General features: G+C 35.6%; 1 protein-coding gene and 1 pseudogene across 1 annotated transcript; one reads left to right on the top strand and one right to left on the bottom strand.

Moving 5' to 3' along the window:
• The first annotated feature begins 10,874 nt into the window (after nucleotides 1-10,874).
• Nucleotides 10,875-14,137, top strand: LOC100781449 (uncharacterized). Its single transcript, NM_001254036.2, is given in 7 exon segments — nucleotides 10,875-11,110; nucleotides 11,253-11,377; nucleotides 12,400-12,485; nucleotides 12,901-12,941; nucleotides 13,035-13,201; nucleotides 13,282-13,344; nucleotides 13,708-14,137. Coding segments are annotated over 7 exon segments (846 nt in total). The 5' UTR covers nucleotides 10,875-10,902; the 3' UTR covers nucleotides 13,864-14,137.
• A 1,162-nt stretch (nucleotides 14,138-15,299) lies between these two features.
• LOC100790878 (pentatricopeptide repeat-containing protein At5g25630-like) lies at nucleotides 15,300-24,099 on the bottom strand (annotated as a pseudogene).
• Between the last annotated feature and the right edge of the window lie 1,284 nt (nucleotides 24,100-25,383).

Here is a 25,383-nt window from a genome sequence, read left to right as displayed (position 1 = left end):
TGAAATGAAGAGATTACAGCTTTCCCTTCCGCAGTCTTTGACTCTGAGAAATATTTTTTCAGAAACTTTTCAACAACTTCTTCCCAGGTTTTCAGACTGTTACCCTTAAATGAGTGGAACCACCTCTTGGCTTCTCCTGCCAAGGAAAATGAAAATAGATTGAGTCTAATGGCTTCATCTGGCACGCCTGCAATCTTTACAGTGTTACAGATTTCAATGAATGTCGCCAAATGTGCATAGTGGTCCTCATTAGGTAATCCTTGGAATAAGTTCCCCTATATTAAATGAATCAAAGAATGAGGGTAGTTTATGTTGTGAGCTTGCACTTCAAGACGTGCAATGCTAGTAAAGAATTACAGCACTGAAATGCTTGAATAGTCCTCAAGGGTAACTCTTTGCTGGTTCTCATCAGCCATGGAAATGACTTCTGGTAAATAAGTCGCGGATTCCCTTGATGATGGTGAGTCGGATGATGAAGAATCAGAAAAATGAGTTTCTTCCTCAAGAATGGACGTTACTGTCTTGTATTGTAGTAATTTTCTTCTCCTCTCAGCTTTGTTCCTTCTCAATGTAGCTTTAATCTCCAAGTCCAGAGGAACTAAATTTCCCGTGGGAGATCTATGCATATAAAACACTAACAGCAACAACGGTTATCCAGTTCAAGAGGAAAACAAATATGAATTGAAAGTAAATATTCACAGTTTATCAAAGAATAAAGAATAGACACCTAGGACTGAACTAACTTTCCAAATAGAAAGAAGTTCCCCGGCAATGGCGCCAAAAACTTGTTCGAACCCGGCAAGTGCACCGGATCGCACAAGTAGTATAAAACGGTAAGAACCGAGTATCGAACTCTCGTCGAACTTGTGTTACTTGGTAAAGCTATATTTAGTGAATAGGTGTCTAGTATGAAAAGAGATGTGTCAACTATGCACAGGTATATAAACTAACTATTAAAAGGAAAATCACGTGAGTAATGATGTGTAAAGACAAGTAGACAACACGTTGATCTTCTGTTAGTCGGTGAAAACGACTAACTTTTGTGTATAAAACTTGTATAAATTATATCAAACTCTCCCAATTTATGGTTATTTTGTAGTGTTATAAGTATTTTCTGTTAAGTATAGGTAATAAATACTTAGTATTTTCATTTTGTGTGTTTAATAATCATTTTCTCTCAATTTTAGGTTAATTAGGCAAGCTTTGGAAAGTGTTGTTTTGCACCTTCTCGCTAAGCCAATCTGCTGGCTTAGCGAGCGTCCGCTAAGCGCAACACTCCTGGGTTAAGCACGAGGAAGACTTTGGAAGAAGATGAGCTGTACGGGTTCACTAAGCGCACTGCTTCATCTCACTAAGCGCACCGCTTCAGTTCATCCGCTAAGTGAGAAAGGCGCGCTAAGCCAAAAATCATTAACGTGCGCTAAGCGCACGAGCACAAACAAGACCACCTATTTAAGCCTGAAATCAGATTTTAGAAAGAGAGTTTGGATTGGGATTAAGAGCTTTGCATGTCTAGGGTTTCTAGAGAGAGAAAGGTCCAAGTTCTAGAGAGTTTTGAGAGATTTTGCTGTGTGAAGATCTGCAGAGACCAGAGCTTGAAGCAGGAGCCGGTTTGAGAGCTTGAGATGAGTTTGTGAGTGATTGTGAGATCCTAGAGGTGAAGGAGACATCCTCACCACTTGTATTTTTGCAACCTTTCATCTTGTTCTTCTCTTTGTTGTTAAGAAGGCTTCCTAGTATGCAAAGCTAAATCCTCTGTTGGATCTTCCCCATAGGTACCTGATGTAAATATATTTCTATCTATTTAATGATGTTTTGTGTGTTCTCTGTGCTATCTGCTTTTCATTCCAGTATGCCTTTATCTTGATCACGTAGATGCATGCTTTGTTAGGGTCATTCAATAGTGGAGACTGGTCTGACTATGAAGTCCTTAATAGTCCAGGGCTGAGTTGTCATGCTTTCACGAGGAATCGGGGTGCGATAATTTAGTTGAGTATGTGTGTCTTAATGTGGTCCTGGTTGAGTTTATCTTACAAGAGAAATCTGTGGATGATGCTTGATCAGGATTAGGCTAAACTATCATGAGGAATCGAGGTTTAGTATCTCAGGAGACACCATAAGAACACATGAGCATTGTTAGATAGAGAATATCTTTTTAGCATCAAGTACCTATTAGGAAGACCAACATGTTCTCTACTTGTTTTTACACATCATTTCTCTGGTGTGATTTTCTTTCTTTTTGCACAGATAGTTTATACACCTGTTCATATTCACACTTACCTTTACACACTAGACACCTATTTGCTGAAATAGCTTACCAAATAACACAAGTTCCTCGAGTGTTCGATACTCGGTTCTTACCATTTTATACTACTTGTGCGGTTCGGTGCACTTGCCGGAACCACGAACATCTTCCTATTAGGTGCCTGATATTAAAAGGATATTCTTTACTTAACAATGCTCATGTGTTCTATGGTGTCTCCTGAAATGCTAAACCCCGATTCCTCATGATAGTCTAGTCTAATCCTGATCAAGCATCGTCCTCAGATTCCTCTTGTTGGACTAAACTCGATCAGAACCGCATTAAGACAAACATACAAACAACTAGGTTACCGTACCTCGATTCCTCGTGATAATACGATAAACTAGCTCTTTCCTATCAAGTTGCATTAAGTGAATATTTGATGTGTGTGTTGGAAAAAACATTTAATTGAATTGGGAGAAGCTCAATCCAATTAAATTTTAGAGGGAGAGGTGAGCATTTGCTTGCTACACCCCATTGTCACATCATATAGTCACACTTTGTAGATGTCCTTCATGCTTTACATGTCTCATGACACCTAAGCACACTTAGTGGAGAATCTTGGACTTGATCTTGGATTAGTGGACTGAACCATAGCTAAAATTCACTAATCATAATTAGTGAAAATTTGGCTCCACAAATTCAAGTGAAATTTGAATAGAAATTCAAATTTCCCTCCAATTTTGTGTGACACTTAGGCTATAAATAGAGGCCATGTGTGTGTATTTTTTCAAATTTGATCATTTAAGAATTATGTAAAAGCAAGCTTCATGATGATGAATCAAGTATGATTCAAGTAGTTTTGATGATGACAAAAAGCCCAAAGAATGATGTCAAGATTGAGTCAACAAGTTCAAGATCAAGATTAAAGAAAAGACATCAAGAAGAATCAGGATTCATGAGAAGATGAATTCAAGATTCAAGAAAAGAAACCAAGAAGCAACAAGTCAAGATTTCACAAGGGAAGTATTGAAAAAGATTTTTCAAAAACCAAACATAGCACAATTTTGTTTTACAAGAAAAGTTTTCTCAAATTTTTCTAAGTTACCAAAGTATTTACTCTCTGGTAATTGATTACCAGTTTCCTGTAATCGATTACCAGTGATAGAATTTGATTTCAAAAAGCTTTTAACTGAATTTGCAATGTTCCAAATGATTTCTAAATGGTGTAATCGATTACAATATATTGGTAATCAATTACCAGTGTATCTGAACGTTGAAATTCAAATTCAATTATGAAGAGTCACATCTTTTCATAAAATGATTTGTGTAATCGATTACATGGTGTCATATCCTAATTTCGTCCGGGGACCATTATTTGTTGGCATGCGACCTTCGTTTGACCACCTCAAAATGTTTAACACCCATCGTTGTGGAATCCGTAAAGTTCCGAGATGTTTCGAGAAGAAACTGGTCAAAAACACGAAAACGGGAGTGTTTTTAGCAAAGTGGGGTGTGTGTAAATAAACTGTTACACTCTAATTTCATCCAAGGACCACTGTTGATCGTTCCAGAAGTTTTTGAGAATCAAATGATACTAGATAGCCTTTATAACATAATTGACTAACACTAAGCAAGATGTGCTTAAGTCCTTCAACAAGTAGAACATTTTCAATGGAGTTTGAAGAATTCGTACTTATTTTTCCAACTCCAAGAATTCTACCTTTGTTGTTGTCACCATAAGTTACATGCTCGCTTTTCTTGGGAGAGATATGTGTGAACTTTGATGCATCTCCCCTCATATGTTTTGAACAACCGCTATCTATGTACCATTTCTTCTTCAAAGATACCTACATGATCAAGTTTGTGACTTAGGTACCCAAACTTTATTGGATCCTTGTGTGTTAGTGTTAACTAAAGATCCTTTTGGGACCCATATCATTTTGATATTGTTGCAATTTTTCTTAAAATAACATGTAGATGTGCCATGCCCTTTTCTTCCACAATAAAAACAAGTGATGAAAGGAGAATTATATTTTTGTGTGGAAGCAAAGAAATTTTTGTTGTTTTTCAGGTTTATATCCTATTCCTGCCTTATCAAAGACACATCTTTGTTTTCCTAATATGACATCTAGGTTATTTTTACCAATAGAAAATTTAGCAAGTGAGTTTTTCAAATCTTTAATTTCTTTTTCATACTTGCTACAACATTTACATGAATTAGATATTACTTTTTCATCAGGAATAGTAGAGACATAAACTTTATCATTTGATTTAGAAATTGAAAATTCGGTTTTAAGATGATCTAATTCTTTATTTAATTTTAAATTTTCATTTTCTAAATCTGAAATTGTTTGCTTAGAAGATGAAACAAACTTTGCAAGTTTGATTGATTCTCTATGCAAATAAGCAAATGCATCTTGTAATTCATCAAAAGAAATGGATATGTTGTTATTTGAAGATGTTACCTCTTCATCGCTTTCATAACTTTTAGCCATTAGACACAGGTTTATCTCTTCATTTTCTGAATCCTCAGATGATTCCATATCATTGTCATCCCATGTGATGTAGGCCTTCTTCATCTTCTTTTCACTAAAAATTTTCTTTTCAGATTTCTCCATTCTTTTCTTGAAGATTGGGAAATCAACCCTCAGATGTCTAGGTTGATTGCATTCAAAGCATTTTGGAGTAGAGGATGAATCTTCTGTCCTTCTTTTAGGTTTAAAATTTGGTGTCCTTTGATTTCCTCTGATTTTTAGGAACTTGTTGAACCTTTTTACAAAAAGGCTAAGATCATCATCTTCATTCAAATCAATTAAGTCTTCCTTATCACTTTCTTCTTGGATTGAAGATGAAGCTTTAAGAGCAATTCCCTTCTTTTTCTTATCATTTTCTTCGTGTTGATTTAGTTTCAACAGTTTCATTTCGTGTTCCTGTAACTTTCCAAATAGAGTAGCAAGAGACATGTTAGATAAATCTCGTGATTCAGTAATGGTTGTTACCTTAGGTTGCCATTCTCTGCTTAAACATCTCAATACTTTATTTATGAGATCTTCATTTGCAAAAATTTTCCCTAAAGATGCAAGATGATTTACTATGTGTGTAAACCTCTTTTGCATGTCTTGTATACTTTCATTTGCATTCATCCTAAATAGTTCATATTCATGAGTTAATGTGTTTATCCTAGATCTTTTTAACATCTGTTGTGCCTTCATATGTTACTTGTAGGGTATCCCACATATCCTTTGCACTTTTACAGTTTGATACCCTAAAGTATTCATCCATTCCTAGGGCTGATGTAATTATGTTTTTGGCTTTTAAGTTATATTGTACTAGTTTTCTTTCTTCCTCACTTCAATCTTCCCTAGGCTTTTCTATTGTTGTATTTCCAGCAACCATGGAGGGAATATAAGGCCTTACTTCTATTGCATCCTAGACATTTAAATCTATTGTCTCTATAAAAATTTGCATACGGGTTATCCAGTAATGGTAATCCACTCCATTAAAAATAGGAGGCCTATTTATTGAATTCCCTTCAGGAAATAAATAGTTTGACGAGACCATTATTCTTGAAGCTTCTAAACTTTATACAAGAATGAAGCTCTGATACCACTTGTTAGACAAGGGGCCTCAGATATCTTAAGAAAGGGGGGGGGGGGTTGAATTAAGATATCACAAACTTTTTCCTAATTGAAAATTCTATTTTGATATTAACCCAAATCCCAAGATTCCTTTCAAAATGAATTCCTAAATAATTATGCAAATTAAACTTACTGAATAGAAGGAATAAGCAATAATAAATAAAAGAGTTTAAGGGAAGAGAAAATGCAAACTCAGATTTATACTGGTTCGGCCAGACCCTTGTGCCTACGTCCAATCCCCAAGCAACCTGCGTGAGAGTTTGCAAAAGCCCTTTACAAGTTCTAAACCATACAAGGACAACCCTTCCTTTGTGTTCAGATTGCTTTACAACAAGAGACCCTCGGTCTCTTAATATCCCTTTTCATAAATAAGATGAAGAGAAGAAGAAATCTCTCTTGAAAGAGATAGATTGAACAATGGAGCACTTAAAATAATTCCTTATTGAATTGCAAGTGTATTGGCCAAAGAATTTTTTAAGAGGATAAGATAATTTTGCTTTTGAGAGGATAAGACCTTTTTGGTACACCGGCAATCTTAACAGTGTTACATATTTCAATGAACATTGCCAAGTGTGCATAGGGATCTTCATTAGGTAATCCTTGAAATAAGTTCCCCTGTATTAAATGAATTAAGGAATGTGGATAGTTGATGTTGTTAGCTTGTACTTCAGGACGTGCAATGCTGGTGAAAAATTGTGGTACTGAACTACTTGAATAATCCTCAAGGGTAATCCTCTGGTCATGCTCTTCTACCATGGTAATGGCTTTAGGTAATTGAGTGGCAGATTCCCTTGATGATGGTGAATCAGGTGATAATAAGTCAGAGAAATGAGTCTCCTCCTCAAGAATGGATGCAACTATTCTGTCTTGCAGAAGTTTCCTTCTCCTCTCGGCCTTGTTCCTCCGCAATGTAGCTTTAATTTCTAAGTCCAGAGGAGCTAAATTGCCTGTGGAAGATCTATGCATGTACAATACTAACAGAACAGCGGTTATCCAGTTAAACAAGAAAAGACAAATAGAAATTATGAACAAATATTCACAAAAACAATCAAAGAATAACAAATAAAGAATAGTCACCTAAAAATGAGCTAAATTCCCAAATAAAAAGAAGTTCCCCGGCAACGGCGCCAAAAACTTGATCGTGGTTCTGACAAGTGCACCGGATCGCACAAGTAGTATAAAACGGTATGAATCGAGTATCGAACACTCGGGGAACTTGTGTTATTTGGTAAGCTATTTCAGCAAATAGGTGTCTGGTGTGTAAAGGTAAGTGTGAATATGAACAGGTGTATAAACTATCTGTGCAAAAAGAAAGAAAACCACGCGAGAGAAATGATATGTAAAAACAAGTAGAGAACACATTGGTCTTCCTAATAGGTGCCTGATGCTAAAAAGATATTCTTTATCGAGCAATGCTCATGTGTTCTTATGGTGTCTCCTAAGATACTAAACCCCAATTCCTCATGATAGTATAGCCTAATCCTGATCAAGCATCGTCCGCAGATTTCTCTTGTAAGACTAAACTCAACCAGGACCGCATTAAGACACACATATTCAACTAAATTATTGCACCCCGATTCCTCGTGAAAGCACGACAACTCAACCCTACACTATCAAGGACTTTAGTGTCAGACTAGTTTCCACTGTTGAATGACCCTAACAAAGCATGCATCTACGTGATCAAGGTAAAGGCATACTGGAATGAAAAGCAGATAGCACATAGAACACACAAAACATCATTAAATAGATAGAAATATATTTGCATCAGGTACCTACAGGGAAGATCCAACAGAGGATTTAGCTTTCCATACCAGGAAGCCTTCTTAACAACAAAGAGAAGAACAAGATGAAAGATTGCCAAAATACAAGTGGTGAGGATGTCTCCTTCACCTCTAGGATCTCACAATCACTCACAAACTCATCTCAAGCTCTCAAACCGGCTCCTGCTTCAAGCTCTGGTCTCTGCAGATCTTCACACAGCAAAAATCTCTCAAAACTCTCTGGAACTTGGACCTTTCTCTCTCTAGAAACCCTAGACATGCAAAGCTCTGAATCCCAGTCCAAACTCCTCTTCTAAAATCTGATTTCAGGCTTAAATAGGTGGCCTTGTTCATGCTCATGCGCTTAGCGCACTTATGGACCGCTTAACACACGTTAGTGATTTTTGGCTTAGCGCGCTTTTCTCGCTTAGCGGATGAACTGAAGCGATGCGCTTAGTGAGATGAAGTGGTGCGCTTAGCGAACCTGTACAACTCATCTTCTTCCAGAGTCTTCCTTGCACTTAGCCCATGAGTGTTGCGCTTAGCGGACGTTCGCTAAGCTAGCAGATTGGCTTAGCGAGAAGGTGAAAAATAACACTTTCCAAAGCTTGCCTAATTAACCTAAAATTGAGAGAAAATGATTATTAAACACACAAAATAAAAATACTAAGTATTTATTACCTATACTTAACAGAAAATACTTATAACACTACAAAATAACCATAAATTGAGAGAGTTTGATATAATTTATACAAGTTTTATACACAATAGTCATTTTCACCGATTAACAGTGCCATAGAATCACAAACCCATTTTTTGTAATACCCAGTAGTATATGGTAAAAATGAAATCCATCAGTGCATTTGGTCTAGCAAAGGTTAGGTTTGAAGCCCAATGGGGAACTAGCAAGGTTGTGAAATTCAATGGTTGTTGGTCCAGTTGTGAATTAGTTGTGTTAATGGAAATCTCATCTTGAAGGTTGAGGATTGGACGTAGCCCAAGATTAGGATAAACCAGTATAAAAATATATGTGCTTTCTTCTTCCTTATCTCTTTCAATTTTCTTTTGCATAGATATGAAATATGGTTATATTTAAGAACAGTAAATATGTTATTTTACATCTTAAATAGCATAAACAAATTGGCTTTGATCAAAAGGTTCTTATTAAACCCATCTTTGAAACAAAAGTGTTTATCTTTAAAAGAATTGTTTTTTTCAACACTTGAATGGTTCCCAACCAATGAAACAGTAAGGCTTTTATCTATATCTCTTTGTTTTTCTTGCTCCTATTAATCAATGAATGAGAAGGAATGATGCAGTTTTGTTTCATGTCAATGCTTAATGACATATTATCAATTATTTTTTATCTGTAAGAATTGAACACGGTACCAGAAAGTTTACAACACTCACAATATTATCAAATGATTTCTTTTATAGGTGTTAGTTTTTTAATTAGTGTTGTATATCTTACTTTATTACTTTATTTGAGTTCGATTATTGTTCTTGAAGTTCATAATTGTAACTAGAATAATATTTTAGAGAGTTAGGCCTATTAATATTTTGTGCAAAAGTTATATTTTCCCTTTCATCGGTTTCCCTTTTCCTTTATGTTCTTGTATAAACTTATTCGATGCTGTAAGCATGTTTTAATGTATGCATAGGATAAATATGTATTCATTTGATGCACACAACACCAACACCTTTTTGCACACACGGTGAGTTGAAAATGGGCCCTATACCTGGGTCCATGGGAACATAAGGAGTGGAGGTGAATCTGTGGTCATGCTGGGTCTCCGACTTGCTTGATAACAGTGAACCCTCATCTAGAGTTTTTCTCTTTGATAGCATGTTGTTGCTGGTAGTCCCTACTGCTGCAATATGATTTTTCGAAGGGGATGATACCTCTAGAAACCATCAAGAGAGATATGACCACCTTGGGAATTATCACTAAAAGCCTTTTAGTTCCTCCTGTTTAGGTCCCTAAAATAGGGGCACAAAGTAAACACGATGCGTGCCTTTTAAACATTGCCATGCATATAACCTAAATGTCATGTACGCCTTTGCTATATGATTATTTGTGGATATTGCCATACTGTGTACGTCCCTGTGTTGTGCTTTTGCGCGTCTGCATCATGTCGTCACACACGCGTTGTATGTTAGTCTCGTCTTTTGTCATGGGAAGCCGGAAGATCCATATCACCTTCTTAACTACACACATGGGGCACTGCACCCCCAAATGTGCAAGTAAGAAGAGATGATTTTCTGAGCTCTGATAAATGCATTCATATCATGCATCGCATAAGCATCTCTTCATGGCATCAGAATGAACATATCGTTCATGCATTTGTCCGTTATCATATTTCGGCATCACATTTTGCATGAGTCATTGCATCATCATGCATATGCGTTCAACATACTTTTTATTCTACAAACTGCATACCTTTTGTTTTCATGTTTGCTCATGCATGATCCTTGCATTTTCCTCTACAAAACAAAAACAAAAAAAGGAAGCATGAAAATTCATGATGCATTCTTAGTTGCATGTGTTAGGTACCATGAGCCAACCACCCGTGAGTTGGCGACTTCACAAACAATCTATAAAAAGGGTATTTTTAGTTTCGGTCTACACAATTTTTCCCTCTCATTTTACTAACAATTTTTTTAATCTATCTGAAATGAGTTAACTATTTTCCTAACTAAGTATTTTTTTTAAACTAGTCCATTTTTTTAATTTTTAAAATATACCAATTAATTCTATAAAAAATATACCAATTATATAGACTATTTAAAAAAACACATTTGCTACTCATGACCATTTTTTAAAAATATTAAAATCTATTATTTTATTTTTTTTAATTTTGGATCTATGCTTCCGAACACCCAAACTACCCCTTTGTCTTCTAGACAAATTCTAGCATGTAAGACCAAAAGAAGTCTTGCATGTGCAAGACAAAAGATGACAGGATTTAAAAAATAAAATAAAAAAACATCAAATTAAAAATTAAGAGTAAAATTTACTAAAAATTAAAAATTCAGAGTAAAAAAAAATACTATTAAGCCTCTCTCTATACATATATAATAAATTTCATTTTTTCATACATCTTTATCTCCTTTTTTACTGTTACACAATCTCTTAGTTAAGAGACCCTTGGCCTTGTGGGACTGACAAGCGAGTAACAAGAGGGAGAGAGTAGAGTGCATAAATTGAATTGCAAGCACGAGCAAGTACTTGGTTTTGGCTTGGGGAAACGAAGGAAGAATGGCGCAGCAACTTGGAGTTCCATTTAAGTTATCATGCAAACCCTCTCACATTCACGCTCTTAAACCCTTTCACTCTCTCCCTCCCCTTCGCACCTTCACCCCCAAACCTTCTCTTAATGCCAAATCCCATCATCATCATCATCCTTTATTAACGCTTCTTCGTTCCCACCGCACTCTCGCACCCTGCTGCAACTCCAACAAATCAGGTACTTCTACTTCCTCGTTTAACTTTGGCTTCGGCATTTTCTCAAACACCTTGCCGTTTATTATTTATGACTTGGAACTTCGCACGTCGTCCTGCGTTATTCTTCTTCTTCTTCTCACGTCGTTTCCGTGCTTCTGTGTTAGATATAATGTCACAATTGGAGCTTGGGAAACCGGAGCAAAAGGGGAAACCGGAGAAGCGAGTAAATGGTATATTCTGGATCATTCTCCTCAACATTGCCATATTCGTCGCTGACCACTTTTTTCGGGTAACTTTCTTGTTTTCTCTATTTTCTAATTGGATAAATAAAATAAACTGGTTTCAGTTTGCTCACATTAAATTTAAAAAAGTGACATTAAACTTGTTTGTTTCGAAAAACTCTTATTTCAATAAAATAAACAGTTTTCTGTTTATTTTTTTAGTATGTTTATCTAAAGTGCTTCTGCTTAAAAAAAGTAATGCTTATTCTAAGAAGCAAATCGGTCGATTTGTTTCCTGGTTTTATGGTTTGTTATGTCTTCTCAAACCATTGAAGCTAGGTTCGAGTTTGACACAGTCCCAACATACTAAATTGTTAGGGTTCTATATGAGAGAAATTCTACAAACTAATGCGCAAGTTAATTTCTGTTAGTATTAGTGTCCCAATGAAGTTAAGAAATATATATATATAGAGAGAGAAAGTTTTCATTAAAAATTACGTTGAAATTGTATGGGGAAAGACACTGTTATGGTTTTCAATAAAAAATAATTTATTTTTTATTCTTTAACCACTGCCCTAAAAACATTAGTTAGTATTTCCCTTACTATTATGTTGTTACTTTTTTGCATCAATGGTATTAATTTTGGCTGATGTAGCTAATGCCTCATTTGTTGTAACATCTTTCATAATTTGCCGCATGTCAGTTTAGTATATGGTAAAGTGACGAAGAACCAATTTAGCTTAAAAGACACACTTTAACATATCAAATTGAAACTTTCCAAACTTAGGAGACCTAACCAAAAAAAATATATATTAACGAGAAATCAAAAGTGTATTGTTTAGCCTTTGCTAATATGAAATCACATTGGCTTTTTACCCTTTTGTCCTCATTTTCTTTTTTACTTACAAAGAAGACAATTTTTTTTTTGGGAAGTGAAATGAATTCAAAAGAAAGTAGGTGTGAGAAAGTCAAAATGTTATATTGGGCAAAAGAGGAGCTCTTTTCAAGGAGTGTCAAAAAGTGACATGGCTTAAACAGGGTTGTTTCAGTGCTTCTTGTATGATGTACGGTTTTATATCATTTCTGCAAGGTTAATGGGATCAAGGCTTTATACTTGTACCACAATTGGCCTTCTTGGTACCAGTTTGTCACAGCTACATTTTGTCATGCTAATTGGTGAGTGTACACCTCTCTAGTTTCTTTTTGCAATGCTATTTTTCTTTTATAGAAGGATATACCTTAGATACAGTTCTTTAGATGCTTTTGTTATTTTTCTCTAATCATAAGTCAACATAGGTTACCAAGGTGGAAATCTTGTTGGAGAATAACACCAAAAGTACTTGAACAATTGCTTCTAAGTTTTGTGTCTATAATGACTAGTTGGAAATCATTGTGCACGAACAAGGACACTTCATAATAGTGCAGTCATGTCTTCTGTGTCTCAGACACTTTGAATACTCTTAGCTGCATTTTATGATTTTTTGTTTTGTGTAGTATAAGAGCTTTTTACCACAGAAACCTCTAGTGGAAAGCTGAAAGCTCTTTCTTTTTTATTTTTTATTTACGTGAACTAACACCTTAACTTGTTCAGGAAGCATCTTTCTAGCAACCTTTTCTTCTTGTACATTTTTGGTAAGGCTGTAACATGATCACTTTTTCTTTCTGGTAAGTGAATTGTTATGGGATTGAGACTGGAGTGTTTGTTATTTTGTTGTTCCACAACAGGAAAGCTTGTTGAAGAAGAGGAAGGGAACTTTGCTTTGTGGCTTTCTTACATTCTTACTGGTGTAGGAGCCAACCTTGTTTCATGGTTGGTTTTACCAAGAAATACGGTTTCTGTTGGAGCTTCTGGTGCTGTTTTCGGGTTATTTTCTATCAGTGTCCTTGTAAAGGTACCTGGAATTGTATTCTGGAGTTCATATGCTGTTTGCGGTATTCCAAGTTTTTATGGTTTTACTTTTACTTGATGCAGATGTCCTGGGATTGGAGGAAGATCCTTGAAGTGCTTATATTGGGTCAGTTTGTTATAGAGAAGGTGGGGGCATGAGCTACAAATAATTATACAGCTTATTTTCCAAAACTTGCTACCTGCTATAATGAATTGAAAACCTTTTCTAGATTTATATCATTATGTCAGAAATTATAGATATTGGAACTAACATAATGTTGTTACTTTTGCAATGTGCATCCAATATCATGATGAGTCATGCTACATAGATGGTTTCCTATGTATATTGATGTCTTCCATATTTTTTTGACGATAATTTATTTATTTGTTTTGAAAAGATAAAGCACTCATCTTTTGGATTAATTATTTGCTATTTGGGTTATGCCTGAACTAGTAGTGTCAGATTATCAGTGCTCTGTATAATTGATATGTTGGTTGTGGGTGTCTTAGGTCATGGAAGCAGCCCAAGCTTCAACATCATTGTCAGGCCGAGGAGGCTACGCATTGCAAAGTGTAAATCACATTGCACATCTTTCTGGTGCTCTTGTTGGTGTGCTTTTGGTTTGGCTCCTTAGCAAAGTTCCTTCAGATCCTTCTGACCAATAATCCACGCAGCTCTACAAAACAGGCCAAACTCCTTAGCAAAGTTCCTTCAGACCCTTCACAAATGTCATTTGTTTTGCTATTTCTGTTACTGTTGTTGATACTAAGCGTCAAAATAACAGCAATATGTCAATGGTAGGGGTATTGTCTTGTTAAGAACTTACTATATAGGCTTTGTTGTCATAAAAACCTTTGTATCGAGAAGGATTCTCTTTAAACCCAAAAGTTTATTGAATGTCTATGGAATTGTATATAGCGAGGAATAATGTTACTTACATAAATTTTATGCTCATTGTATATGCTATTTTATATTTTAAAAGCTAAATGTAATCTCCATTAAAGTTTTTGTGCAATTGCATGATTGAAAATGTACTTTTAATATATATTTTTTTTCTGTAATTTAGTATTTTTTTATTTTTGTTCCTATAATTTTTAGTGTTGTTTTAGTTCATTTAAAATATGTTTATTTTGTTTTTCATCCTTAAAGTGTTTTAAATAACCCTTTAAACAATAAAAAAATTCTTTAAACAATAAAAAATATTATTTAAAACACTTTAATAAAAAAAAAACGCAATAGTTGTCCTACTGACTGGAAACTAATATGTGTGTAATAGTTATTGTTCATCTAATGACGCTCTAACGTCACTAATAAAATAGAGCAATAGATAAGAACTAACACCACTTATCTTCTGGCACCTGAGTCAAACAAAAAAAGTAATCAACATCATGTAATACCCATCAAATAAATATTGCTTTTGTTACTTTTTACCTGTCATAATTTTATTTAGTTATTTGGCATTTTAAAATTTTAGGATTCAACCTAATTGAATGAAATCATACAATTCATGCAGTGGATCCAACTTAGTAAGATAACATTTTACTGTGTTATCGTTATTTTAAAATTTCAAGATAACAAATTATTATTATTTTTAATTATATCCTTATATGAAAGAATAGTATATAAAATGTTACAAGAATAAATAAATCAATAAGACATAAGCGGCATATTAAGAAATTACTAATAATTTTAATGAAAACGAAGAAAACAGCTACTTTTCTTAATCCATGTATTGTAACTTTAAACAACCGATAAAATGATTGATGGAGGGAATAATTATTCAATGACCATATGTTTTATAGTTTGATCTTGTCTTTATTTGTTTTCTGAAGTTAAATTTTCAACATAAGGCGTAATCTGACTAGTGCATAGTCCATACTTGCGGTAGTATTTATTTAATGCAAACTAGAGAGAACCGAAATTTCCTGGGACAAAAATAAAAGGGAGAGTAGAAGTTACAGCATAAGAAACAAGCCTTTAGATTTTTTATTACATGAAAATTATAAGGAGTATTTTGTTAACAAAAATGAACAGTTTGTGTTGACTGAGAAGTAATTAATTACATCAGAAAGATATTCCACACTCCACCTCCCAAACCCTTTTAGTTTAAGAATACTGCTGTACATGAATTTGCAAGTTGGTATGGACCATGCTGTCCTTGAAATTGTTTGCACATAATGGAAAATCCTTAACCATATTTACAAATTTGAGAATGACACTTGAATTTTGTTGTGAGCAATGGAGTTCCACATCACCCTCTCTAAGGAGCCTCCTATTTCTTCTAGATGTTAAGCTGAACCTTTCTGGTCAGTGGAAGATATAGATGAAGTCTTTTAAGAGACTACAAAAAGGAGCATTAGTATGTGGCTTTTGGCAAATTTTCTCTGACATTTTAGCAGTTATATTGTTGTCTCCATCTATTGAATTGATCATCTTCTCAGTTTTTACAGTAATCAGTAGTGTCTTTGCCCCTTCTTTCAATCCAGCAAAACACCAAGCTTCTGCAACAAGCAAAATGGTCGATTTCTTGGGTTGAACATGAAACTCTTCCATTATTTGCAACATTCCTTCTGCTTTCCAGGGTTGTTTTGCTTCTGCATATCCCCAGATTAGTGTCTCAAAAGTCTTCAAATTTGGAGAAACCCCAAATTCACCCATCTTGTCAAAAACCCTCATGGCATTGTCCATTCTGCCAACACTGCACCATCCACTCATCACAGTTGTAAATATAACAACATTTGGTTGGACACCTGATTTAGTCATGACAGTAAGCAGTTCTTCAGCCTTTTCCATTTCTTGTGCTCGCACATAACCTTTAGCAAGAATACTATAAGCATGTCCATCCGGCTTCACACCAGATTTTAACATGTTATTGTAGATTTCCTTGCATTTTTCCAAGAATCCAGCTTGGCTCCATGCATTCATTATAGTACTATATGTTATCACATCTGGTCGGATGTAAAATTCTTCCATCAAATTTAACACCTGATATGGATGTTCACCATGATGAGTAACAAGGTGGGATACATATATTCTTTCAGCGAAAAATTTATAAGACAATTGCATGATGCTTGACACAATAAACTTGATAAACACCTAACTCAGAAAAAGATTTGGAAACTAGAGGCAAAAAGCAATAGATCCAAATTATATATTGTCCTCAGTTACAACTTATAACTCCTTTACCATGTAGCAGACTGTAAACAAAAAATGATAAACTGAATGACACATGATTCTAAGTTTCTAACACTGTTTAATCAAGAACCAATGCAATTGCACCAAGAACCTGGAGGCATGGTTGTACATTGGAAATATGGATAAAAAGGTTGGCAAGTGGTAAGTTCTAGAAGAGTCTGACACAAAGCTGCATTTTACACTATTCATGTATGCCATTGTTGGATGCTAATTTTCCTTTACCATTAATTCTTGCTTTACAGTTTAATAGTCTATATTAATAATAAAATGAATGTCAAGAGTGCATGAAGTAATGAGGTCTGTGATTGATTCTATGTCAAGGGAGTCTAAAATTATAGTCAAATAATTAACAGACGTAAGTTCAAGCAGCAATCTAATGGTACCAACCCAATCTCTTGTTTTATTACTCTTGTAGTACAAATGCACATCTAGGGATTGGAGCCTAGCCTCCCTAACCAACCACTGTCATTACTCCCGCCTAAGTAATTCCAGGCAGTCCATCTCTATTTACAGCTGATGGCTAACTAACTAACTGTCTTTAATTGACTTTAAAAGTTACAAGGCTAACTACTAACTGTAACTGATCTTAGTCAGCTACTAATCCTGGTTCTGGCTGCTTTAGATGCTGCTCTGACTTCCTCTTATACTTGTCATGTGTCCTTCCTTCATACACTTGCTTAATTGGTAACCTAACAATACTTCCCCCCAAGAGAGCCACCTTGTCCTCAAGGTGAAATGCAGGAAATTGCTGCTTCATAACATCAACCGATTCCCATGTAGTTTCAAAGTAAAGTAAATCTTTCCATTGGATGAGCACTTCGGTTGTGCCTGCAGGGTCGTTTTTGACAGCCTTGACAGCTAAAGGCTCTACCCTTAGTTCCAACTCATCAGTCAGCATTGGAGGCAAGGGTTGGTTTTACTGCATGAGCAATGGCTTTCTTTAATAGAGACACATGAAAGACCGGATGAACTTTACTCTAGGGTGGTAAGTTGAGCTGGTAAGCTACTTTACCAATGACCATAGAAATCTAATATGATCCATAAAATCAAGGGCTTAATTTCTCATTCAACTTCTTAGCCAAAGATTTCAAACGATACGGTTGCAATTTTAGGTAAACCCAATCATCCACAACCAAGTTAACATCCCTACGGTGCTTATTAGCATATACTTGCATTTGGTCCTGAGCCTTAAGAAAATTAGTTCGTAGTTGGTCCAACAAAGAGTCCCTATCTTGTGTCAGCCCGTTGGCCTCCTCTATTGCTAAAGGAACAGATGTGCCTTTAAGCAATTAAGGTGGGTCTCTACCATAGAAAGCCCTGAAAGGAGTGAGCTTAGAGGAACTATTGTAATTATTGTTAAACCAAAATTCTGCCCAACTTAAGCAGGAAGGCCAATGCTTTGGTTTTTCTCCTGTAACACACCTTAAGTATGTTTCTACTCCTCTATTGACCACCTCAGCCTAGCCATCCGTCTAAGGATGATATGCTGAACTAAATTTCAATTTAGTTCCAGCAGATTTGAATAATTCCCTCCAAAATTGACTCGGAAAAATTTTATCCCGATCTGAAATGATAGTGTTTGGAAACCCATGTAATTTCACAACCTCCCTGACAAATAGATCAGCTATGTCCTTTGTAGTGAAGGGGTGACTAATGGGGATAAAATGAGCATACTTAGTCAATCTGTCTACCACAACCAGAATTTCATTCTTTCCTTGTGCTCTCGGTAGACCCTGTGTAGGGATAGGAAGAGGTTGCAACAAACCAGCCGGGGATAGGGCCTGATATTTATTTTGTTGGCAAGTTTCACATGCAGCCACAAACCGTAATATGTCTTTCCTCATACCCTCCCAATAAACTAAGGTTGTTATCCTTTTAAATGTTCTGAAAAACCCTGAATGACCTCCTACAACAGAGTTGTGATACTTTGTCATTAGTGTATGCACCTTGGGAGATGTTTTAGAAATTACTAACTTTCCTTTATACCTTAATTTTATATCCTATAAGGCGTATCCTGGATGTGCAGATCCATTTACCAATAAATCCTGCATAATTTTCTTCAATTTCAGGTTAGCCAAAACTTCAGACTCCCACTCTTCCTCATCAGAAAATCTGATCATTGAAATGGACAAATATGTCATTCTTCTAGATAATGCATCAACTGTCTTGTTCTCACATCCTGGCTTGTACACTATATCAAAATCAAACCCCATTAGTTTCGAAGTCCATTTAAACTGATCTTCTGCAAGTAATCTCTGACCAGTTAAAAACTTCTGACTTTTCTGATCTATTAATATAGTGAATTTGCGGCCCATTAAGGAATGTCTCCCCTGCTGCATTAATACTGCCCCTAATCCTTTATTAGACATGTGAGTCACCACTGCAAAGGGTTAAGTAAAATCAGGTACAGTGAGAACAGGAATTTTTGCCATTGCATTCTTCAATTTTCTAGTAGCCTCCTCAGCCTCCTCATTCCATTTAAAACCATCATTTTTTAGCAAGTTATACAGAGGCCTTGCAATCCTACCATAGTTTTGAACAAAACGTCTGTAGTACCCTGTGAGACCCAAAAATCTCCTTAATGATTTCACATCACTAGGAGTAGGCCAGTTTTGCATGACCTCTAATTTTTGGGGATCTGCCACTACACCTTCCCCCGAAATTATGTGACCCAAATACTCTAATTGACTTTGCCCAAAACTGCACTTTTTCTTGTTGACCAACAACTTATTCTCAGCCAACAGGGATAGGACAGCTTTCACATGAGTCTTATGATCCTCTTGACTTCTACTATAGATGAGTATATCATCAAAAAATACCAAGGCAAACTTCCTTAGGTAGGGCCACAGGACTTCGTTCATTAATGCTTGGAATGTGGAAGGGGCATTTGTAAGACCAAAAGGAATTACTACAAACTCATAATGGCCCTCATGGGTTCTAAATGCAGTTTTTGGGATATCTTTTTCCTTCATTCTTATTTGATGATAACCATATTTAAGATCCCGTTTAGTAAAGATTACTGCACCCCCTAATTCATCCAAGAGTTCATCAACAATAGGTATAGGAAATGTATTGGGGACCGTTATCTTATTGAGAGCCCTATAATCCACACAAAATCTCCATCCTCCATCTTTCTTTTTCACTAATATAATAGGGCTTGCATAAGGACTGATACTGGGCCTAATAATCCCTGAATTCAGCATGTCATCCACTAGCTTTTCAATTTCATTTTTTTGGTAATGAGGTACCTGTAAGGCCTTATGTTGGGGATTTCAGCTCCATTTTTTAACTCAATGCTATGGTCTGTCTCCTTGAAGGAGGGAGACCACTAGGGTTCTGTTCCTCAAGAATGACTTCCATCCATGCTGGTATTAGGCTTGCTTCCGGTACAACTTGCAGGCTTCATTCCGTAGGACCTTAACAATGGATCTCAGCGAAGCAACAAATCTGGCCATTGTCGGTTCTCCTTTTAATGTGAATGACCCTTTAGTTGTAGGTATCTTTAGAGTTAATTCTCTGAAATTTGCCCTTATCTCACCTAGAGATGCCAACCATTCCATCCCTAATACCACATCCACTCCCGTCATTTCATAGACAAATAAGTCTTGTTGGATTTTCATGCCTTGGATCTACAATTTGACATTCTTGTAGCTCCTTCACACCTAATTTTTCGTCCATCCCCTACTTCCATAGTATGTGATTTAGTAGGTGTGATTGGTATTTGTTGTTGCTTTTGTGGAAGCAATGACTTCCAAGATTATTTTGATGATGCCAAAGAATCAAGAGTTAAGAAAGTTCCAAAGAATCAGGCTTCAAGAATCAAGTCTCAAAGAATCAAGATTCAAGAACAATTAAGTTTCAAGATTCAAGATTCAAGAACAATCAAGAACAAGATTCAAGAGAAGTTGATTTCAAGATTCAAGAGAACAAATCGAGAAGCAACAGTCAAGACTTCACAAGGGAAGTATTTTTTTCAAAAAATTCAAACATAGCACAATTTTGTTTTATAAAAGAGTTTTCTCAAAACTAAGTTACCAGAGTATTTACTCTCTGGTAATCGATTACCAGTTTCATGTAATCGATTACCAATGACCAAATTTGATTTCAAAATGTTTTTAACTGATTTGCAACGTTTTTCCAAAATATTTTTCAAATAGTGTAATCGATTACACTATATTGGTAATTGATTACCAGTGTATCTGAACATTGGAATTCAAATCCAATTGTGAAGAGTCACAACTTTTCATAAAATGCATTATGTAATCGATTACATGATTATGGTAATCGATTACCAGTGATAACTTTTGAATAAAAAGTCAAAAGTTGTAACTCTTGACTTAATTTTCTCAAGGTTATAACTCTTCCAATGATTTTCTTGACCAGACATGAAGAGTCTATAAAGGTAAGACCTTGACTTGCATTCAAAAGAACTTTTACAACTCTTTAACAATTTTTGAGAAACTTATAAGAATTCCTTTCTACTCATCTTTCTTCTTGTTCTTCCTTTGCCAAAAAGCTTTCTAAGTTTTGTTTTTCCAAACCTTGTTTTTCTGCAAGTGAAAATTCTGCAGAAAACAAAAGTGTGTTATCTTTTCTTCTCTTCTCCCTTTGCCAAAAGAATAGAAGGACTAACCGCCTGAATTCTTTTGTGTCTCCCTTCTCTCTTTCCAAGAGAATTCAAAGGACTAACCGCCTGAGAATTCTTTTGATTCTTCCCTTCCCCTTAAACAAAAGATTTCAAAGGACTAACCGCTTGAGATATCTTTTGTTTCCCCTTACAAATATTCAAAGGACTAATCGCCTGAGAATTCTTTGTCCTAACACATTGGAGGGTACATCCTTTGTGGCACAAGTAGAGGGTACATCTACTTGGGTTGTTATACTGAGAACAAAAGAGGGTACATCTCTTGTGGATCAGTTCAAGTGGAGGGTACATCCACTTGGTTTTTCAAAGAGAACAAGGGAGGGCACATACCTTGTGGATCTTTGGCTTGTAAAGGATTTTACAAGGTTGAAAGAAATCTCAAGAACTGTTGGTTGCTTGGGGACTGGAGGCACGGATTGTGGTTGAACTAGTATAAATCTTGTGTTTTTCTTCTTCTTCCCTACACTCTTTAATTTTCGCTGTGTACTTTTAATTGCCGCTTTTACTTTTGGTTAAGTTTCTGTTTCTGTTCTTTACTTTCTTAACTTTGTAGTAAAAGCCTACTTGAATCTAGTAACATTAAGAAGGATAATTTTTTAATTAGTCAAGACACATTAATAATTAATTCAACCCCCCCTTCTTAATTATTCTGAGGCCACTTGATCCAACAGTTTCTATACTGCAACATAAATGAAATTATGAGAGGACCCACAATCTACCAATACAATGACTCTGTTTTCGGTAATATTGCCTCAAAGTCTAATGGATTTTTTTGAAGTCAATCCTGACATGCTATACAGGGATAGTTGAATACTCTGCAGTTGTTTCTCATTTCTTGCCCCCTCTTCTTTTTCATCTTCTTCATCTTGTCCTTCTCCCAAAATAAGGACTTGGAATTGTTTATTGGGGCATATATGACCAGGGCCAAATTTCCCATCACAACAATAACAAAGTCCTTTTTCTGCTCTCTCCTGGAACTCCTCATTTGAAAGCCTCCTAAAAGGCCTGCCTCTGTATGCCCTAGTGGACTTCACACTATTTGATTTCGAGCTCGAACTTGTCTCTCTTGTTTTGTCGTGGTGTCTTTGTTTCTTGGATCCCATCTTTCAGTTTTTGAGGAACTATAACTTCTAGTTGGACCACCTCTGTTTCCTCCAACATTACCTTTTTCCATTAGTGAATTTTTCTCATCTATCCTTTACATATAGTCCATCAGTTCAGGGAGGGTGTTACTGGATGCAACTTTAGCTCTGCCCTCACCACCTCTTTCAATCCATTCAGAAATATGCCTTTCAAATACTTAGGTTCTATTCCTCTCAACGGACCTGTATACAATTCGAACTTCTCGCGATATTCTTCTATTGTTCCTTCGTGTTTCAGGCTGAGTAGTAACTCATAGGGGCTTTGGTTCATCGAAGGATGAAACCGCTGAATCACAACATTCTTGAAATCTGTCCAATTAGGGTTTTTCGCACAAAATTCCCACCACTGGTACTAGGTTAGTGCCTTTCCTTCCATTACGACCATGGCTGCCTGGATTCGATCTTCTTCCTCTACACCTTTAATCTCAAAATAGTGTTCCACCTTATTTGTCCAGCCAAATGCATCTCCTCCGTAAAAAATTGGAATCTCAAGTTTCTACCACTTTACCTCTCGATTGCAATTTTGTTGTTCTGCATGGTCGCGATTGCCGCTTCCCCGATCAGTGGTCGACAAGATCCGCACCGTCGCCATTAGCTCTGCCATTTGCGCCTTCAGCTCTGCCCACTCAATGTGTTCCTCTTCAAACAATCGCTTCAAACTTGTGACATCCTCACGTGTTGATCATACCTTCAAAACCTTGTTCCAAAAATTCCACACTCGTATCCATGTTTCCTCGAGTTGAAACCATGAATAGCTTCACGTCTCAGGATCGAAATTTTGCTTTGATACCAGTGATGGTGGTACTAGCCCAATCTCTCATTTTATTGGAGCCTAGCCTCCCTAACCAACCACCGTGATTACTCCCACCTAAGTAATTCCAGGCAGTCCATCTCTATTTATAGTTGATGGCTAACTAACTAACTGCCTTTAACTAACTTGAATAGTTACAAGGCTAACTACTAACTGTAACTGATCTTAGTCAGCTACCTAATCCTGGTTCTAGCTGCTCTGGCTCTTGCTCTGACTTCCTCTTATACTTGCCATGTTTCCTTCATTCATACACTTGCTTAATTGGTAACCTAACACAGTCGTAAGTTCAAGCTTACCTCATTGACACCATCTCGATCCATCGTGTCCACAAAACCATTAACCAGGGAATTAAGTATAATAAGATTAGGCTGCAGCCCCAGATCCTTTATCCTGTATACGAACCTTAGAGCTTCCCGTACTTTACCTTCTCTACAATATCCACTTATGATGATGGTGCAAGTTCTATCATTGGGTTTCAAACCATTCCTCCGCATCTCTAAAATCATAGCTTCAACCTGAACAGTCTTTCCATTCTGAGCATAAGAAATTGCTACAGTGTTGAAGCTAACAACATCTGGTTGCATTCCCGAAGTAGTCATCTTATACACCACATTCCATGCCTCAGATGTGTGCTCCATTTTGCACAAAGCTCTGATTAGCATATTGCATGTCTTGAGATTGGGTTTCACATTTCCTTCTATTGACATAAGATCTAGTAGCTTTATTGACTCATCAGGCTTACCTGCAATCCCATATCCTTTTATCAATGTGTTATAAGTGCAAGCACTAGGTTTTAATCCACTTTCTTTCATTTTCTGAACAACTTTCTTGGCATCCTCAATGTTCCCAAATTCAGCAAATGCATTTACAAGAGCATTAAAAAATCTTGAGTCAGGCTTCATTTGTTTTTCTTCAACCAGTGAGACAATGGAATGTATAGGCTTGAAATATTTCTGAGTGGTTAAGGCATTTAATAGGGTTGTATATGTTGCTAAAGATGGTTGGTGCCCTCCTTCAATCAGATTTTGAAAAATGACTATAGCTTCCTGAGGTTTTCCACTCTTGATCAGAATATTCATTACTTTTGTTCTTGATTGTACAACTTGGCAATCATTTTTACCCATGCAGAAAGTGCAGCCGGGTTGACTGCCTGAATTTGTGGCCTTAGTAATTTCATTCATGCGATTTTTGCCATCAAAATGATTCCCCTATCAAATTATATACCAAAAGATAGTTAATTTTCAGCAGTACTAACTTCTCCTGAACTTGATGTGGACTAGATTCAGACATGTTTTAAGCAGGCATTAAGTTAATCATATAAAATCACACATTTAGCTTCAGTTGTTACGAAATATGGAAAATAGTCGGTTTATCAATCATTACAAGCATGTTACAATTACAACTTCCAAAAGCAGCAACCAATGATCATTAAAGAAGACATCAAAAGATCTTTTTCAACATGGTAGATAACTTTGCAATTGAGTTTATGACATGCCACCCATTGCTAAAAGACAAATCACCCTAACCATGTGTTTGGATGGGGGATTTAGAAATTTCTTGGAAATTCAAATGCACAACATTTTAATTGCCTTGATTTAAATTCCTTTCATTTTGTAAATATTTTGTTTGGATGAGGCAATTCAATTGCTTGTATTTTAATTTCCTTGTTTGGATAAAGTAATTCAATTTCAATGAAATTCAAATTTTCATTTTTAAATATTTATTTAAAAATTAAAATTTCAATATTGAATGAAAATAAATGAGTCATTTTTAAATAGTTAAATATTCAAAATAAATTTAATGCTATACAATATTTAATAATCAATTTTTTTAATATTTAATAATTAAATAATTAAAATAATTTTAATGCTAAAAAATTTTGAATCTTACACAATATTCTTGTAATAAGACACAAAAAAAACTTGGATTAAACAATACTCTGTAAAATATTAAAGATGAATGATATGTAACTCAGATTTTTAATTTAAATTGAATTATACCATTTCTGACTAAAACCCCCAGATATGTAAAAAAAACTTATACAGAAACACTATGTAGGTGAGTTCATGCACCACAACACTATTTCACTTGAGAAACAGAACCAATGTGTTAACCACTGCTAATTGATAAGTTTGGAGACTATGGATAGCTTGGATTGACAGAGACATCCCCAAATTGCAACAACAACAAAAAATAAAATGATAAAGGTTAACAAATTTGGGATGAAGGTTCAAAAGACCTTTGAAGAGAGCCTTGTTTTCAATTTGCCATCAGAATTCCAACTAGCCTATACAAAATTTCCAGATGTTACTAAAAAAACTATTCTTTTATATTATAACTTGTTATTTCCTGTGATTATTGTTTTAAAATTGTGGTATAATGTATAAGACCT

This window comes from Glycine max, chromosome 17 (assembly GCF_000004515.6).
Source record: "Glycine max cultivar Williams 82 chromosome 17, Glycine_max_v4.0, whole genome shotgun sequence".
NCBI lineage: Eukaryota > Viridiplantae > Streptophyta > Magnoliopsida > Fabales > Fabaceae > Glycine > Glycine max.
The sequence above is the reverse complement of the archived record's forward strand: the minus strand, read 5'-3'. Positions and strand labels throughout refer to the sequence as shown.